Source organism: Delphinapterus leucas, chromosome 1 (assembly GCF_059928025.1).
Source record: "Delphinapterus leucas isolate spDelLeu-1000000601 "Yukka" chromosome 1, BTC_Dleu_Yukka2, whole genome shotgun sequence".
NCBI classification, from domain to species: domain Eukaryota; kingdom Metazoa; phylum Chordata; class Mammalia; order Artiodactyla; family Monodontidae; genus Delphinapterus; species Delphinapterus leucas.
Window position 1 is genome coordinate 136,104,530 of NC_143129.1, and position 19,017 is coordinate 136,123,546.

Consider the following 19,017-nt stretch of genomic DNA (forward strand, 5'->3'; position numbering starts at 1 on the left):
ACAGCAGATGAAATACACAGAGTACATTCCCACTTAGTCAACATGGGGAGGATACAGTTAATACCCGTTTACCATTTCCTGCTTTCTAGACACATACCAGGGTTGGCCTCCTTCTCCCACAACTTTCAACTTGAAGCCTCTTAAATTTTTTTCACTTGATTGCAGATGCTATATCTACTTCAGAAGATTTTCCCCCCTCCCCGGTCTTCCATCTAAATGCTCAGACTTTCTGATTATTAAACGTGGAGCTGCTGACTTCCTCCTCTGAGCACAGAGCACATGCCGACGCCCCTCCCATGCATACCTCAGCATCCCCCCTCTCTCCTGTTACATGCCGGATGCCGCGCAGAGTCGGGGTTTACTTTGCCTAAGGGTCTGTTCTCTCTCTGAAGCCTCACCACAAAATCTTCTGCTCTGCTCTGCGCCCCCCGGACCCCACCCTCCCCTTTCCTACACCCACTCTCTCCTCAACCCCAGGCCTCTCTTTTTCTAATTATCTCAGACATCATTTACGATCATCCATACTAGACCCAAAGTTCTCACAGATGGTGAAAAAGCATAAGGAAGAAAAGCCACGGGGCCAGAATTTTGACAAAGGGAGACTCCAGGCACTGAGGGTCACTGTGGCCATGCTCCATCCACTCGTCCACTACCTGCTCTCCAGAGAGAGACTTTAAATAAGTCCTGCAGCCCAACTCCTTCAAAGCCTGCTGGATGCCTTGAGAAGGGCCCAGCCAAAAATCTGGGTCTGGATCAGAAAAAAAGCTAACTGGACAGCTATAGCATAATCTTACCTCCCTCTTTATTATCTTTGTTTCTAAGTTATGAGTCCATTCTGTGACAACAACAACAGAACCAGAGGAGAGAGGAGCCTGAGCCCGGGTGTTAGTGAGAAGGGCTGACCCAGCCTGCACCCTGGGTGCCTGGTGCCCAGTGAGGGAAACGCTAACAGTTCTGTACATATCCAGACACGGTCCAGGGTCTCAACTGTGATGTCCTCCTACGCGCTGCTGTGTTAGGGTCAGCTGTGAGTCACGTGCTACAGGTAATAACAGTGAATGTTTCTAAGTCTGTAAATGGCTTGTCTGTTTTTTTCTTCTTTTTTAGAAATCAGAACATATCACAGAAATGTCTATGAAGAGGCTACTCTCATGCCACGCCGGCATTCTGCTACAAGCTCTTGAGAGAGAAGAAGGAGGTTGAGGTCTAAGGCAGCAGTTCTCCATCTTTTTAAGATTCTAGGGCTCTTTTCTGCACACACATTCAACATGACCTCTTGCATAGAATTCTGGAGAATGTAAAAGTCTTTCTGGAGTCTACACTAAGAATCCCAGAATGAGGGCATAGGGGTGTATGTAGAATCAGGGCAAAAACCATTTTCCCTACAAGTACCTGTGCAAATCATGTGTGACTCAGCAGAAAGCCACTTGAGAAAACAGGGCAGCAAAGGACAAATGACCAAGAAGCCTTTTTCTTTTTTCTCTTGAGATTTCAGAGACAAAGCTCTGAGGCTTCTCTCCCACATTGCACATACGTCAGTTCCTACCTGATTTCTTGAAACACTTCCATCCACCGGATCACTGTATTCAAAGTTATCAATTTTCACCACAGTGTAAACTTTATCTCCCACTGGGAACTGTTTCCCCACGAAGGAGCGATCAGAGATCAGGGCCTCCAAGTCCTTCATCATTTTGTTTGCGCCCTCGGCTTCCACCTCCTCGTAATCATACCTGGAAGAAATCACAAAGTTGAGGCCTGTGGGCTGACTTCAGATCACACCAACTTATATCACCACTTTCTACAGCATTTGTTTGGCCCTCCCCCAAACCATCTAACTTCAGAAGAAGCTGGCAAAAATATGAGCGTGTCATTCTCTGGGGATGGAGCAGACGAGGGATGAAAAGAAGGGTTTGGAGGGTTTCAGGAAAGGCTTAGGAGCTTCTGAATAAGCAGAAAACTCCCATCTTGGCTCTTCTACAGAATAAAGCTCTTAGAAGCTTCAAAGCCTTTTGAGAGAGATTATCTAACATTTAATCACCACATCCTGAGGATGTAGAAACAAAAGCAATGTTATCTGCATAAGTGCACACGTGACTCAGGCACTGCTCTTCCAAACTGCTGGAGCTTCTATGGGATAAATGCTGGGAAGGGTCCCAGTCTGGGACCTGCCTGAGGCTCCTGAGATTTTGGATAAGGAGAGTTCCAGTCTCCACAGGAGCTTCCTCAAGTAAGGCCAATTCTTTTTTTTTTTTGGCGGTACGCGGGCCTCTCACCACTGTGGCCTCTCCCGCTGCGTTGCAACAGGCTCCAGACGCGCAGGCCCAGCGGCCATGGCCCACAGGCGCAGCCGCTCCGCAGCATGCGGGATCCTCCCGGACCAGGTCACGAACCCGCATCCCCTGCATCGGCAGGTGGACTCCCAACCACTGCGCCACCAGGGAAGCCCAAGGCCAATTCTTCATTGACCAAATGAAGGAGCCAAGCCTTAACTCTTTTTTTTTTAAGCCCTAACTCTTTACACCTGAAATGCCTCCCGCCTCTCAGTGAGAGTGGATTCCGGTCCACAGCATTCACCCTGACAGAGGAGGCCTGGTGTGGATGCAAAAGGGCCAAGAAACAAAAAGTACATCACAAATGAAATTCTATGACTGTTACTTTTCCTCCAAGAATTGTTCTTGACTTCTTTCTTATGAGGTTAAAGACTCTTACAGGTGGCTTTTCTTGTCCTAGTGGCACACACCCTCTTGAGAGAGTTCTTTTTTAGAGGCTCAAGATAGCAGAGTCTATATTTATTTGCAATAGTGAAACAAATATGATATGTGCAAGCAGACACCTCTGAGACATGAGAAATACCAGGGAATTAAGGCCAACTATTCTGGCTCCAGGATTCTATGAATCAAGGACAGCAGTCGCCTTAATCCTGAAGTCAGCTCTTTCCCCCAGTTAAAATGATAAACAGCAAAAAAATTACAACCAGGTGTTTGTGCTTTACATCTGTGACCTTTGGGTGTTTGAGGGAAATGTTCTATAAATCCTAGGCACAGAAGGGTATAATGGAAAGAATCTGGGCTTTGGAATCAGAACGAGCTATGAACCCAGCCTTTATTGGTTACCAACTGCAACTATGGGAAAGCTGCTTCATGTCTTAGAATCTCAGTTGCCTTATCAATAACTGTTTTCGAAGCTGATGTGAAACAATGCATGCAAAAAGCACTTTTTGTTAAATAAATGGAGGGTATAATGGAGTCTTAACTAACCATAAATTCAGTTTCTGAGGACTTTATTTGTAATACTTGGTTAGCAGTTATTTGAAATTAATAAAAATGTGTTAAGATAGTTTATAGATGGAGACTCCTAACTGATTCAAGAGTGACCCTCTCTGAACAAACCCTCCTAACCTTATTCCATTCTGGTTACTTTTCATTTGTTAACTCATTCATTTATCTATTCAAAGCATATTTACACAATGTCACTATGAATTAGTGTTTGGTGATACCATGGATTACAAAAACAGATATGGTCCTGCCTTCATGATCCTTTAGGCTCTAGAGAGTTCATGGCTGCTGTTCTAAATTACCAGATTTTTCTGGTTCTTAGAAAGTAGAGATTCTTGCATTGGTTACCAGGGCTACTGTGTGGTACCATGTGGCAGATACCACTTATACCTTCCACAAAAAATAACCTGAGGGAGAAAGATAGCAATATACTTGTCCAAAGTCAAAAAAAGGATCCTGATTAAGGAGGCCAAGTTCCTGAAGGCTGAATTCTTTTCCTGACTATCCAAAGATCATGGACCATTAAATCTGTGACATATTTTAAAAATTCTCTAGTCTAACTCACCTATTTCATAGAGAAGGCAACTGAGGCTCAGAGGAATAATACCTTTGTGTTTCTTACATAAATAATTTATTTAATATGCTTTTCCTCATATTTATTTTCCATAATTAGAATAGTGAGGTTCAGGAAAAAAATTATTAGATTTTTACACTTACTGTGGGAAAGGCAAATTGAAATTAGTGAAAAGTACAACTGGAAAAAAATGTTAATGCTTCTTAAAAATAGAAGTATGGGGCTTCCCTGGTGGCGCAGTGGTTAAGAGTCCGCCTGCCAATGCAGGGGACACAGGTTCGTGCCCTGCTCCAGGAAGATCCCACATGCCGCGGAGCGGCTGGGGCTGTGAGCCATGGCTGCTGAGCCTGCGCGTCAGGAGCCTGTGCTCCGCGCTCCGCAACGGGAGAGGCCACAACAGTGAGAGGCCCGCGTACCGCAAAAAAAAAAACAAAAAAAAACAGAAATATGTATGGGAAAGAAGACTTACTAACTAGTCTAAGTATTTTGTCCACTGATGAATCCCCAGTGCTTGGCAGAAAGTAGGTACACAGTCAATATATATTGAATCAATGAATGAAGTATTGATAACTACACAGCCTTTGGGGACCTATTTTAATGAGTCAGAAAAGTTGATTTAGACTAAGCATAATTGTTTCCATAATTTCAGAAAAAGTTTCCATACTTTCAGTGTCCCAGAGTTTATAGAACACTTTCAGACTCATATTTCATTTAATCCACTCAATAGCTAGACTGTTATTTCCATTTCTACAAATGAGAAAACTGAGTACAGAAAGAGGTTAAATGACTTCCCAATCTACTAGGGGGCAGAAATAAAATTCTAATCCGTTCTTCTGAATCCAAATCCAATGTTATTATCATGTCCACCTGATAGGTACATTTAAAAGGCTGACAAAACATTCATTCTTTTGAATATGTTAACTAAAAGTTTTAAGCCTCGTTCTTTACGACTAACATAAAAGTTGATTTCATCTCGACCCTGACTGAATTATATTAAAAATCCTCAATTGATAGAGGCTGAAGGAACTGAGGTTTTATTATCACTTAAGACAGGAAGTAAAAAATTTGTACACATGAGAATTCTCTCTATCCACTTCCCCATGCTACCTCTGTGCCCAGCCAGGCTGTGGCTTACCTGGTGAAGAAATTCCGGCCATACTTTTGCCAGTGATCTTTGAGGATGTCCTCCACACTCTGTTTGCGGGTGGCTAGGATGGAGAGCCAAGCAAGGACAGCCCAGAGTCCGTCTTTCTCACGGATGTGGTCAGAACCTGGTCGGGGGACAGCATGCGGCTGTGAGAAACGTGATTTCTCCAAAATATTTGGGAATAAACTCCTCAACAATATATGACCCAACCAAAAAAGTCATAAAACTTTACTGAGGAACTTGAATACATGGAAGAAACCACATATTGAATAAAGCCACATACTATTGAAAAGAAGATGATGATGTTTCCCAAAGTAATTTTAGAAATTTAAGGCAAATGCCAATAAAAATGTCAGCAGAATAATTTGGTGGAACTTGATGTATCAGTTATGAAGTATGAATGTGAGTGGAAAAAACAAAAGAACATGACCACTGTGAATTTTTAATAACTAATAGTCTGGTAGCTTAACGGAATGAAAGAGAGCACCCAGAAATAGACCCAAACACATATGAGACTTGAATAAATGATAAAGGTGTCACTTTAAGGCTGTAGGAAAGAATGGATTACTTTTTAAGTAGTATTTGTCTAACTAGCTAAACAGTTGGGAAAAAATCAGTTTTTTCCCTGTAAAACACCATACAAAAGAATTCCAGATGAATTATACATTGAAATATAAAAACCTTTAAATATTAGAATATATATGTAATTTTTTAAAATCTTAGAGATGGCAAATACATATAAATTCAGAATTCATAAAGAAAAAAAATCTATGTATTTTTCTACTTAAAAATTAGCATTTCTATCAGCAAAACTACTATAGATAAAATTAAAAGGCCATTGGTAAACTAAAAAAAAATAACTACACATTTGCAATATACAGTAGATACTTAAAACACTCAATATAGAAAAAGTTCTTATATATTAATAAGAAAAAAGTAAAATCTTGATAGAAAAACAGGCCAAGGGTATAAATAGGCAATTCATGGAAGAATAAATACAGGTACCCAATTTACATAATAAAAAGCTGTATTATTTTTAAGAAGACAAATTAAAGTTAAAATCACAATAAGAAACTGCTGTTTGTTTGACAAATGGCCATAGATTTAAAAATGAGAACACCTAGCATCAGGGGAGGTATAAGGGAAATGGGATTCCAACATGCTGCTGCTGGGAGGGGTACAGTCCTTCCAGAGAGCAATTTGGCAAAAAGTATGAAAGGCTTAAAAATGGACCTACTTGTGGATCCTCCTGGATCCTCCTCCAATTCTAGGATATCTTTCTTTAACCAAAAGGGGTTTGGTTAAATAAACTCTGGCACATCTGTCTCCTGCTAAGGTCCTTGCTAAACTCTTTATCAAAAATAGCAAATTGGCTCCTTTGGATGTGCTTATATGCATGGAGACCCTTTCCCAAGAGCCTGATGGGGAACAGAACTCTCATTTTTTTGCCTTTAACTTCCTTATTCTAAAAAGAGCAGACGATATTGAGCTTTACTTTCTGATTTCTGAATAGGACTCGATACAATCCCTCCAATAATGTTTTGCATGTTATCATGCCTTGAACTTTTTTATGTACCTCTCTGTCCTTCTTGACATCCCACTGGGTCTTATTCTCCTTACAACTGTGAGAGTATCTAGCACAATGCTGGCGATGAGGCATGAGGTAAGTTTGTTTCCCTCCTCTCTTCATCCTTTTTGACCCAGCTGAAACATCCTCTCCTATCTGAGACTAGCTCCCAGCTTCCCTGGACAGTGATGAGCTACTTGTTCTTCTCGTATAGCAACTGCTCAAAACATGTGGTGCGGCGCCATACTCCTTGAGCCTCGGCCATCTATTTATGAGCCTTTCACCCCACTATCCATGTATGTCTTGGAGGCATCTCTTATATCCTTGTAACTTAGTCTGGTGGCTAGCATAGCACATGGAATATATTAAATAACTAATTGTGAAGGAGTTCATAAATGAATTAATCAATTAATATTCTACTCCAACATCTTCTCTTTCTCTTTTTGGTTCATAAAAATATACAACTTTTCCCCCCAAAAGAGTCCTTCTTCAGTAAGACACTACTTTTAGAAACAGCAGTTCTCAAAACCTGGATGCTGACAAACTAGAAATATCAGGCAATACTTTTAGCACTTTATATAACAAATTGCAGAAATGTTAACCTAATTTTATTAGCTATGGACTTTTATTTGCCTTTAGTGCTATTTCAAGGAACAGAAAGTTAGCTCTCTGGCTCCTACAGCTTTTGCAAATGATGATATGCTTTGGCAATAGTTTACCCTGAGCAGTAAGATCCTAGCAGCTTCCCCAGTATACTGAGAATTCATGACAGAAGTGTACAGCTTGGAATTATTCATCTGTGAACCCCTAGGTTTGGTTTTTTTTTCCTGTCCTTCCTTCCTTTTTCTTTTCTTTTTTCTTGGGGGTGGGGTGCAGAGAGGCGGAAGGGAGGTGGCTAGACTGAAAGCATAGGGGGCAGTGTTCCTTTGTGCTTTTCCTATTCTAAGTAATGAACTGGCTTTTTCCTTTATGTAGAAATGACAATAAAACCAAAAACTCTCACCCAACTCTGACCAAGTTACTTGGCGATAACTAAATCACACACCTAATATTATAAACGAATCATCCGCCTTGGATAATATAAATAAATATTCTCTTCCATTTACACAATCCCCAGTCTCTTTGAAAATTCTCATTAATTTCACTAATCACCTTGGATGTATCAAAACTCTAGGTAACTCTGACTAATACTCAGGAAGTCTGGGTAAGTTTCATTTTCTTTAGGGTTCTAATGAATGATGACAAGCTAGTAGTGAAAAAAGGCAATGGTGTGTGTATGTGTTTCTCAAGCTACTGTTGTTTTTGCAGTTGTGGCAGTTGTTGTTCAAGGGAAAATGTTTTATGCTTAAGAGTCAGAAAACCTGAATCTGAAACTTACTTATAAGCTGCTTGAATTTGGACAAGTTACTTAACTTTTCCAAGCCTCAGTTTCTTCAACTGTAAAATGGGGATGATGCCACCTTTCTCACACAATTTTAAGACTTTACTGCGATAGAGAGTGGAAATAGTTTATAAATTGTTAAGTACAATATAAATGCAAGATACCATTATTAATAAGGAAAAATAAAAAAACTTTTAGGGAAAATTAACATTTTCTACTACCTCATTAAGAATTCAAAAATAACGTCCCTTGCAGCTCAATAACAAAAAAAAACAACCCAATCCAAAAATGGGCAGAAGACCTAAGTAGACATTTCTCCAAAGAAGATATACAGACTGCCAACAAACACATGAAAGAATGCTCAACATCATTAATCATTAGAGAAATGCAAATCAAAACTACAATGAGATATCATCTCACACCAGTCAGAATGGCCATCATCAAAAAATCTAGAAACAATAAATGCTGGAGAGGGTGTGGAGAAAAGGGAACCCTCTTGCACTGCTGGTGGGAATGTGAATTGGTACAGCCACTATGGAGAACAGTATGGAGGTTCCTTAAAAAACTACAAATAGAACTACCATATGACCCAGCAATCCCACTACTGGGCATATACCCTGAGAAAACCATAATTCAAAAAGAGTCATGTACCAAAATGTTCATTGCAGCTCTATTTACAATAGCCCGGAGATGGAAACAACCTAAGTGTCCATCATTGGATGAATGGATAAAGGAGATGTGGCACATATATACAATGGAATATTACTCAGCCATAAAAAGAAACAAAATTGAGCTATTTGTAATGAGGTGGATGGACCTAGAGTCTGTCATACAGAGTGAAGTAAGTCAGAAAGAGAAAGACAAATACCATATGCTAACACATATATATGGAATTTAAGAAAAAAATGTCATGAAGAACCTGGGGGTAGGACGGGAATGGAGACGCGGACCTGCTGGGGAATGGACTTGGGGATATGGGGAGCGGAAAGGGTAAGCTGTGACAGGGCGGGAGGGTGGCATGGACATATATACACTACCAAGTGTGGAATGCATAGCTAGTGGGAAGCAGCCGCATAGCACAGGGAGATCAGCTCGGTGCTTTGTGACCACCTAGAGGGGTGGGATGGGGGTGGGGTGGGGGGGGAGGGAGACGCAAGAGGGAAGAGATATGGGAACATATGTATATGTATAACTGATTCACTTTGTTGTGAAGCAGAAACTGGCACACCATTGTAAAGCAATTATACTCCAATAAGATGTAAAAAAAAAAAAAAAAAGAACATAGAATCAGAGAAATCTGAATTAGGTAGAATAGAAATTTCAGAAGGTATGGTGCTTGATAAAAAAATAAAAACAAAATAAAATAAAAAAATAACATCCCTTAACTCTACATAATGGGAAAGAAAATGGAATATAACCCAATAAGTTCTTTTTTTCCGGGCAGTGTGATTACAGTGATTTTCTCTTCTTCCTTACCTAATTTTTTCCAGTTATGAATGCGAATTACTGGTATCATTTTTTTAATTAAAAAAAAAAAGCCAATCCCACTGAAGTGTAAGGAAAGGGAAAACTATCAGCAAGCACCACTGATCCTAGCTGACAGGAGTTTTGCCTCAGGTCTTTTCATACTTAGTCCAGGTCAGGGACCAACTAAGCCTATGGGGATTCTGCCCTTTCAGCATCTCCAAACACCTGTCACTTGACTTTGACTTAATCAGCACCTTGTGATATGTATAAACTGCTCAGTCAGGGCACACTCTGGTCTCAGCCAAGAAAAATGTCAACCTTTGTTCAGGGAGCCAAGAGCCAATAGTTTTGGGATTAGGTTTCATTTACCAGTACGAGCATCTCAGGAGTGCCTGGGCTTCTGCCTCTGCCAGGCCAAGGCCTGTGGATGGACCACAGCAGCAGAAAAAGAGCTCCACAGAGTTCTCTGAAAACCCTAGCATCCATCTGTCTGCCTCTGTCTCTCTGCCTCTCTCTCTTTCTCTGACCACCTCTATCTCTCCTTCAATCTCCTAAACATGCCTGGAAATGTCCACCCCACATATACCTATTAGCCTGGCCAACATCTCCTGCAACTACTTTCAACTTCCTCCTTATCTAGGATGCCTTACTTGTTACCCTCTGTCCTTACCCCTATTCTATCACACCCTGTCTGCTCCTACCCCAACCTACGCCAAGAATTGTATCCCCAGCTCATGCCTGGTGTGCAGTCAGCTCTCAATACAGGTTTGCCCGGGGGATGCCCAGACCTCAGCTGACTGGCTGGGAGGTCCAGCAGACCTGCTCTGTCCACTGTGCTGTCCTCTTTGGCTTCCACTGCACAAATGACTTCCCTGTGAAAGGGCAGATAAGCTCCTCAGGAAGCCTTTTCCAGACCACGCTGGCCTTCAAGGGGGCTCCTCCTCAGCAACCCCCAAATTTTCCATTTATCAATTCACCTTGTGCTGCTTCATGACTGCCCCTGGAACTTTGTTTCTTTGGAGGAAATTGGTAAGCGCCTGACAGGCAGGAAATGTGTCTTAACCCAAACTCCATTTGATACTCAACAAATTTGAATCAGTGCCTACCATGTTCCAAGTATATGAGAAAATACTAAGATGAATAAGATACATTCCCTGCCCTCACAGAAGAGCACAGATGTACAGATGAGGGAGACAGACATGCAGGTAACAGTTTAACTGAGTTAGTTATAATTAGAGTATCAGCCTAGTTCTACTGGGGTGTTCTGCCTGGGAAATTTCCAGAGACGGGATGCTCTAACCTTCCTGCGGGGGCTTTACCTACAGGAAAATGTACTCAGTAGGTATGCAAATCAGGGCAGGCAGAGAAGTAGATAGGACATCTAATCCCCTACACCACAGAACCAGGTTAGGCGCCCTGACTATACAGTTCCCAGAGCATCCTGTACTTCAGTTTCTATCACTTTCTATTACACTTGTAAGAGCCTGGCCGGGGTCCGATTTCCTTCCCCAAATGTGGCCTCCACGGAGTCCTCCACAGGGAGGTTATGCTTAACACTGTGTTCCCAGAACCTAATTCAGTATCTGGGTTACAGTCAAAGCTCAATAAACATTTGAGGAATGAGTTGATGAAAAGAAGTACAAATATGAAGGACTTTTCATAAGAAATTAAAATTAAAAGAAATCTGCAAAGCATGAATGCTGTACTTCTTCAAGATAATCACTCCTATATAATATATCATCACTAGGACCTTTTCAAGATGGGATGGGGGAAAAATATTGCTAACCTTTGGACCCAACCAGATCAGAATTTACTGGCATATTTCTACATGATACCAAGTTAATCCTCAGCCTGGTTTCCTATCCCTCTTTCCCAGGACCCCCCACTTTTCCCAAGGAAGAGTTTAAAAAGCAGTGACATTCTATTCTATTCAGTGACTTCACTTTCTACTTCCTTCCCAGTTTCCCAAGAATTCAAGGTTTCCCTCCACCCTTGTGCATGAACACGTGCATCAGCATCCACAGTTAGGGGGGCAAATAACTGCTCCATGAGATCAACCAGAAACAGCAGGTTCACCCTGTCTAGCTCTGGTGCCCTAACAAAAACGCCTTTATCGGGCTTCCCTGGTGGCGCAGTGGTTGAGAGTCCGCCTGCCGATGCAGGGGACACGGGTTCGTGCCCCGGTCCGGGAAGATCCCACATGCCGCGGAGCGGCTGGGCCCGTGAGCCATGGCCTCTGAGCCTGCGCGTCAGGAGCCTGTGCTCCGCAACGGGAGAGGCCGCAGCAGTGAGAGGCCCGCGTACCGCCAAAAAAAAAAAAAAAAAACACCTTTATCCCTGGCATTTGTAATGCTGATGTCTGAGGAAGCGTCATAGCCTTGGTGGCTACAGTAATCATGTTAGACAGTTGCTGTTTCTCCACCAGGAACAGACTAACGTATACTTGGTAAGAGTCATATTATGGCTTGTGCTTTTAAATGCTAGTGGTTTGTTTTATTTGGTGAGCCAGTTCTGAAGTCTGACTCCTATGCACCTCTTTGCCAGTAAACTTCTCCTTTTCTTTCATGAAAGGTCATCTCGTCTCACAAAGACCTTGGGTCCTCAGGTCTGGACTATGGAGAGGGAATGATGCTGAGTCCCCACAAGAGTCCCAGACTGCAGCCAGAGGTGAGGTGGGCATTCTCCACGGAGGCGGGTGTTTAAGCAGAAGAGCACTGACTGGTTATTCATGACTCCAGCAACACACAGAAAATTATGTCGGATAACGTTTAAAGTTCTTTCCTTTCCAACAGCAGGATTCTGTTGGTCTGAATGGAGGATGCCAAGTAAAGAGCGTGTTCTCCCATTCATTCAACAAGTGTTTGCTGAGCACCTGGTCCATTTTGGGATTTATAGGAGGCTCTGGGGATATGACGGAGAACAAGACAGATGTGACTCCTGTCCTCATGGAGCTTAAAATCTAGTGGAACCAACAGACGTTCTAGTGGAACCAACAGACGTTAATCATAAATAATTGTAAAGTTACAGCTGTAATACGTGCAAGGAAGAAGTATGCGGTGCCATGAAGTCCAATAATAAGGGGATTGGACCTACTCTGGAAGGTTAGGAAGGCTTTCCTGAGAAATTGCCTCTGCTCTTGCCTAGAAAAATACACAAATAAATGACCCTGTACTCAATTAAGCTACAGAATTTAAATATTTCAAAGCTTGTAGAATCACTTCTCCTTTACAGAGAAGCTCTGTAAAGGAACCGTTGGAAGCATTTGCCAACAAGGGACATAGTAGGTGGAAATTAACTCCTCTATAAATAAGGAGATCAGAAGTTCAGTTAAATAAGTTCAGCTGCACTCACTTAGCAGTGGAGACCCATGGCTATGCAGCCTGGTTTTTTAAATGCTTATCTCAGAAATATTGCAGAACAATTGTCTTTTTTTCAGAGAGAGAGAGAATGAGTTTGTGGATTGTTCTTATGATGAATTCTCTCTTTTGATATAAAATATATCAAAGGGAAGATAAAACCATGGTTGGTACTTAGTATTTGATGAGTGGGTTAATAAGTAAACAAATAAGAACAAGTTTTAACAAGAAATAACTTAAAATCTAATACTTGGATTCAAAGAAATCAGTTCCACAAACGTAACATGGGGACTTTTCTTGGCAAATGTTCCTAAGTAAAAGCTTAAGGGGGTTTAATTATCTACAACATTACATGGGCTAAACAGTATTACGAAATGTCCTAAAAGCTAACATAAATGAAAGTTACATCAAGAAAACTACAGGGTCCAGTTTTCTAGAAATAGTCATCCCATCTACTCTTTACTTGTCAGGTCAATCCTGGAGGATTTGGGCTCAGTTCCAGACACGATCTTCTTCAAAGGGCATTGGTGAACAGGGAAGCATCAAGAAACTCATGCTGGGTATATAACCAATGTGAAGTGGCGGATGACTGGAGGACTAGGGATGGGTGGCCAGAGAAGAGAGGACCTGAGAACTGCCCTCTGGCATCTTGAAGGCCTGTCATGTGAGGGAGGAGCAGCTAAGACTCTGACCCACCTTGACCAATGCTACCCACATGGGTCTGTGGGGCAATACGTTACTAGATATACCACAAAAAAGAGATATCGCAGTTAACTATGCTTAGGTAAAACTGTACAAACAGGATTCCTTATAGCAGAATGTTTTGGAATCCTCAAATGATAACATCATCATGAATATCCAAGACAGAAAGGTATATTCCAAGTTTCCCAATCTGTATTGAACTCAGAACTCTTTCATGGAACTAGTATCTTTCCACACATCCGAACACCCTGGAAAGACCTGTTCTAGACTTTTCTCTTTTCGCTAGGCTCAGCACTGAAATAGGTACATGGGGTCAGGAAACCAAAGGTTTAGACACGGTGCCTGCCTTCAAAGACAGCTTCATCCATAGGGAAGAATTATTGACACCAAGTCTGCACTGGATAACACTGAGGAGATTTCATGGGAGAAGACCACCTCACAGGTCCATTGGGTATTCATCTAGTATCCCATGGAGTAACATGGCACCATCCATACTTTATGAGGTAGGAAAGGACTAAGCAGTAGACTTGTCACCTCTTACCAAAGATCTAGAACCTTGGGAAATCATGTAGCCTTTTTTGTAGACATTGTTCAACCCCCCAGACTCATCCATCTTGCTTAATACTCTCCGATTCCATCAAGCCAATTCATTACCAAGAAGTATTGCCACTCCCTCAAGGATATTAAACTGCTTAGAATTTTGTCAATGGGTGTCTCAAATTTACCAGCTCATTCTACCCACCCTGCCCTAGGACTTGTAGGAAAAGAAATCAGCATTCTATTCTGTTTAACTAGCATGGCTTGCAACTTAATGGCAAGGCTGATAGAATGCTAGATTTTGACCTTTTCTTTGCTAAAGGATGGAAGAATGGTACTGAAGGACCCAGAAGACTGGTCCTTTTACTTCAAAATATTGGGTAGAGGAAATAGGAGGAGAGGAAATAGGGCCACTGAAGTACCTTGTAACCTGGCTGCTGGAGACAACACGAGGGAAAGGGCCACACACCTGAATGAATGTTTAGAAAAGAAAGAGACTGATGTAGGATGGGTTACAGGAAAGGTCATGGAGGTGGGAATTCAGGTCGATATTGGACAGACATAGAAGAGGAGAGAGAGCATAGAAAGTGGGATCTAGGTGTCTTGGGACATCTCCCAAAGCGTACCATGTTCTACTCTTTCATCATACCACAATTTACATATAGATCCTTGTCGTCAACTTCTTGATCACCTAGCAACTTAGTTCCACCCTAATGGTCTCCCTCCACTTAACCTTAATAAATCACAACCTGTTGCTAAGGAAAATGTGTGCCTATTAAAGAGGAAGATGTAATGCTGTGGTGAAACCTTCTCTTAAATAAAAACAAGAAACTGACTCACTCCACCATATTTCTTCTTAGAAATGAAAACATTTATAAAGGTTTCCTTGACGACCGAGGGAAGAAAAATGTGTTTATCACTCTGTTTAATCCCCACAGACTCAAGGATCAAACTTCCTGCCTCAGTAGATGTGATCCTCTGAAAGTAAAATTAGCCCTCCCTGGCAGAACGTGCTCATTGCTTTTCAAATGTGTACACTCCATCAGGGTTGTTATAAATAAGCTGTATCTTGATTTAGGACACATCAGCTACTGTTGCTATTTCAGTGCTGCCTTTAGCAGTCTAAGCTTTCTTTCACTGCAAGTAGCATTTACAGGAAAGAAAGCGGTGGCTCAGGACTGCACACTTACCGGTCCCGAAGCTCTCCTCCCCACAAAGGGACAGTCTGCTTGCATCCATCAGATTCCCAAAAAACTTCCAGCCAGTTGGGGTTTCATACAAAGTGATCTTTGTAGCATTAGCCACCCTTCAAAGGCATGAAATCAAAGTTACATCACAGCAGGACTGCTAGCATAGCCATGTGAGGGATGGAAAACAGCAACCATTATTGTATCAAGGGTCCCGTTTAGTATTCCTCAGAGGTACACATAATTCTAAGATTGGTGAAAAATCATATGAGAAAACTTGCACACAATGTGCTATTATATGTGGAGTCAGCGGAGGGGGGAAAGGGGGACGAAGAAAGAATTAATTCAGGTCACTGAGTTTAACATTTTAGAAGAAGCAACAGTGGCAAAATGGGCAAGGCTGTTTGGGGGGCCATTTAAACCCACATGTTTTGGATACAGACAATATTTATAACCATTCCATAGTGAATAAAAGAGTGATGTTTTGATGCACCTATAGTCATAGAGACATAGAATATTGGGTCTGGGAGGTCAGTATCTTACTGAGAAGGAAACAGGACCCAGAATGTTATGTGATCAGCCCGAGGTCACACGGCCAGGATGACCAATGCCTGCTATCCAGCTGCCCAGTCAGTGCTCCTTTCATTTCCCTGGAAGGCCCCCCAAGGACAGTGCCCAGTGCAGTCTCCCGTGTGCACCAGCTGCATCCACACTGATGCATGGTCCCCTGTCCCCTCCAATATATCTTTTACCTCTCCCTATATTATCCTTAGCCTATTTGAAACCTTTGAGTGACTGTTTTTTTAAACCCTTGCCCTTTGAACAGGAAAAGTTACCTACAATTCATTTACTCTTTTAGTGAGATTTGCTTTCCAAAATGCTTGTCTTATCACTAGCAACACAATATCATATTTCAATTCTAATATTTGAGGAAAATTAGATCTACGATTTTGAAACCTGTGAAAGTACAATGAACTTTTTTCTGGGTAATGAGGTATTTTCCATTGTGATTCTATATGTGGATTATCAATTTTTTCAGAACTTGGAATTAAACTGTTTTGGATTACACAGAAGGTATTTCAGGACCTGATCAGTCTAATGTACAAGAGCGTGGCCACACACCAGCTCACGACTTCGGATGGAGGATGTGAAGGCAGAAGTACCAGGTTCTAATTCTAGCTCTGATGTAGCTGTGGGGTCCCGGGCAAGACTGCTAACTACTCTTTTGGTTTCCTCCTCTTTAAAATAAGGACTGCTATGAGGATCAATTGAGATGGTGAATGTAAAAAGGTGCTGTGTCAACTATAAACTACTATATGAATATTAGCCACTACTTTGTTAGCTGAAGTCAGCACTAGTTCTATAACATACACACACACACACACACACACACACACACACACACGAAATAGAAAACTACTGTATAGCTCAGTGGTTGGGAGCAAAGGTTCTGGGTTCAAATTCTGCTCCATCATTGACTAGCTGGGTGACCTTGGGCAAATTAGTTAATTTCTTTGTTCTTTTGTTTTCCCACCTGTAAAGAGGAGTTAAATATAGCATTTACTTCATGGGGTCGTCTGAGAATTAAATGACTTAAAACATATCTAGTGTCTAGCATAAGGTAATGTTCAATTAATATTAATTATGATTGTAAGCGCCTAGATACATACATTCTGCTTTCCTCCCTGGCCTCGACCTTTTATTCATTCACTTGTTCTTTATCTATTCATTCAGGAAACATTTATTGGACACCTAACATGGTCTAGTTAATACTCTCCCTGGTTGGTCCTCATTTATAACTTATATTTTTCAGATGTTTTAGATGTGATCCCGTAAGCTACCCTAAAGCCTTTGCAAGTGAGATGAAATACAATCAATCAATAAATAAGCAAGTCAGAGATATCAACTGTTTACTGTCACTGGTACCGCCTTTCTCAAAAACTGAATGCACTTTTTTTTAACTATTCTAGCTTTACATTTACTCAGATTTTGGACAAATGAACATTTACTATGCTTGTGTGTGTATGGGCATCTGATGGGGGCTGGATGAGGGCTGTTTTTTGAAAGCTCTGCTGAAACACTGATCTTACATCAAACTGCTCTTTCATCCAAACTCTGTGTACACTGCTAAGGGAAAGTGAGTCTCTAGAATGATGTCTTGACTACAACGAAGTGCTATCCATTCATTTATTCATTAACATTCAATCATTCATTTTTAAAAATGATGTGTGTGTGTGTGTGTGTGAGGCACACCATGATCAGGAAGAGTTTAGGACAGTGAATAAGACATTCATTTCTCTGTAGAAGTTTCTAGTCTAACAGGGCAGATAGTCAAGTAAACAGGCTATCAGGACACAGTGTGATAAGTGCCAGGATGGAAGAAATGCAGGGTGCTAAGGGAGCACAGAGGGGAGACAACCAATCCAGAAAAAAGTTCATCCATTCCTTCATAAAATAAACACTTCCATAGCACATACTATGCATCTGATGCCCTAGCTGAAAAGGGAAGAAGGATGTTCCCAGCACTGTGAAGGGCCTGGCGGGAGCCAAGGGAATGGAGAGACGTACCGGTCCAGGGCACCACTGGTGGGCATGCTGCGTGCAAAGCCGCGGACCCCGGTTTGCTGGAAATATGGAATGCTGAAGATGTTGGCAGCAATGACAGCCACAGAGTCTGAAGGGTTCACAAAGAACCCATGCTTGCCCAGAATCATGTTTCGATCCTTTGGGAGAAGGGGAATTCAAAGGAAGATCTTTTAATCAAAGTGCTGAAGAAACCAAACTATCTTACATGGAGGTTTTATAAAATTTAAAACTATGATACATTTATTCATACTAGCTTCTAAACACTGGATTTTATTCCTAATGAATCTGTACAGTACCACTGGGCCAGTGGCACCTCCGTGCCGAAGAGCTAAAACTGTTTTAAATTAAAGTGCAGGCACAAACTCCTTCTGGGCCGAATCCTCTGTTCTCCCTCCAGAGGCCAGCTGACTGTAACCTCCCTGACCTTTTCCAAACTCTGGAACTAATCACCTCTCTTCTCTCCCAAAAGAGAGGAGAGATCACAATGAGAGGAAATATGGGCTCTTTAGAGTCTGGTAGGTCTACCAGGCATCCTTCAAGGAACAAAGCAGATTCCCTCAAGGGAAGGCTTCTAAATCTTGGGCCCTCCACATGGTGCAGGACCCAACAGAACACGCAGCCACCCCACCGCCCTCCTGGTGCCTGACATACCGGAAGTACTCAAGTAACTGAGAGTATGGAGGGAAAAACTCCCATCATGCACTGCCACAGAAAGATGTATTGCAAATGATGTCTGCTAGGTACCCTTCTAATTTCTCCAAATTTTGATATTGGAATATCTATTTTTAGGAAACAATGAATTCTAGATGATGTTAAAGAATAATAGCAACCACCAAAATATATTTTCGACTAAGTAAATATGTGTAGTGTTTACTATCTCTGAGATATCAAGTATACAAACCTAAGACAGTTTCCTTCCTCGTCTGTCATGTACTCACCAATGTAAATAAAAGTGCGTGTTCATTTAAAATATTAATTGTAGCTAAAGAATAAAATGTTAATTCTCTCATTATAGTTTCATCTTTCAGCTAATGTGAATGAACAGGTGGGTATATTATAAGGCCAAGACCCTTGCCAGAGATTAAATAGCTAGCTGCTCGTTTAGAGCAAAAACCTACCTCAGGACAGGTACCTAGAACCCAACTAGTTCATGAAGCACCAGTCATGACATCATAACCAGGCCCCAATTACCCTGCCCCTCTTAGCAGACATTAAACACATGGGTTCCATTTCAAGGA

General features: G+C 41.6%; 1 protein-coding gene across 2 annotated transcripts in view; it reads right to left on the reverse strand.

Annotated features, from left to right (window-relative positions):
* Window positions 1-19,017, reverse strand: part of PGM1 (phosphoglucomutase 1) — a 57,274-nt gene that overhangs the window by 4,069 nt on the left and 34,188 nt on the right. For both annotated transcript variants that reach the window (XM_022581233.3, XM_022581234.2), the window contains exons 6-9: window positions 17,762-17,916; window positions 15,197-15,312; window positions 4,985-5,120; window positions 1,547-1,730 (exon numbers count right to left, since the gene is read on the reverse strand). In XM_022581233.3, coding sequence (XP_022436941.2) covers window positions 1,547-1,730; window positions 4,985-5,120; window positions 15,197-15,312; window positions 17,762-17,916 — 591 coding nt within the window. The remainder of the gene's footprint in view (window positions 1-1,546; window positions 1,731-4,984; window positions 5,121-15,196; window positions 15,313-17,761; window positions 17,917-19,017) is intronic.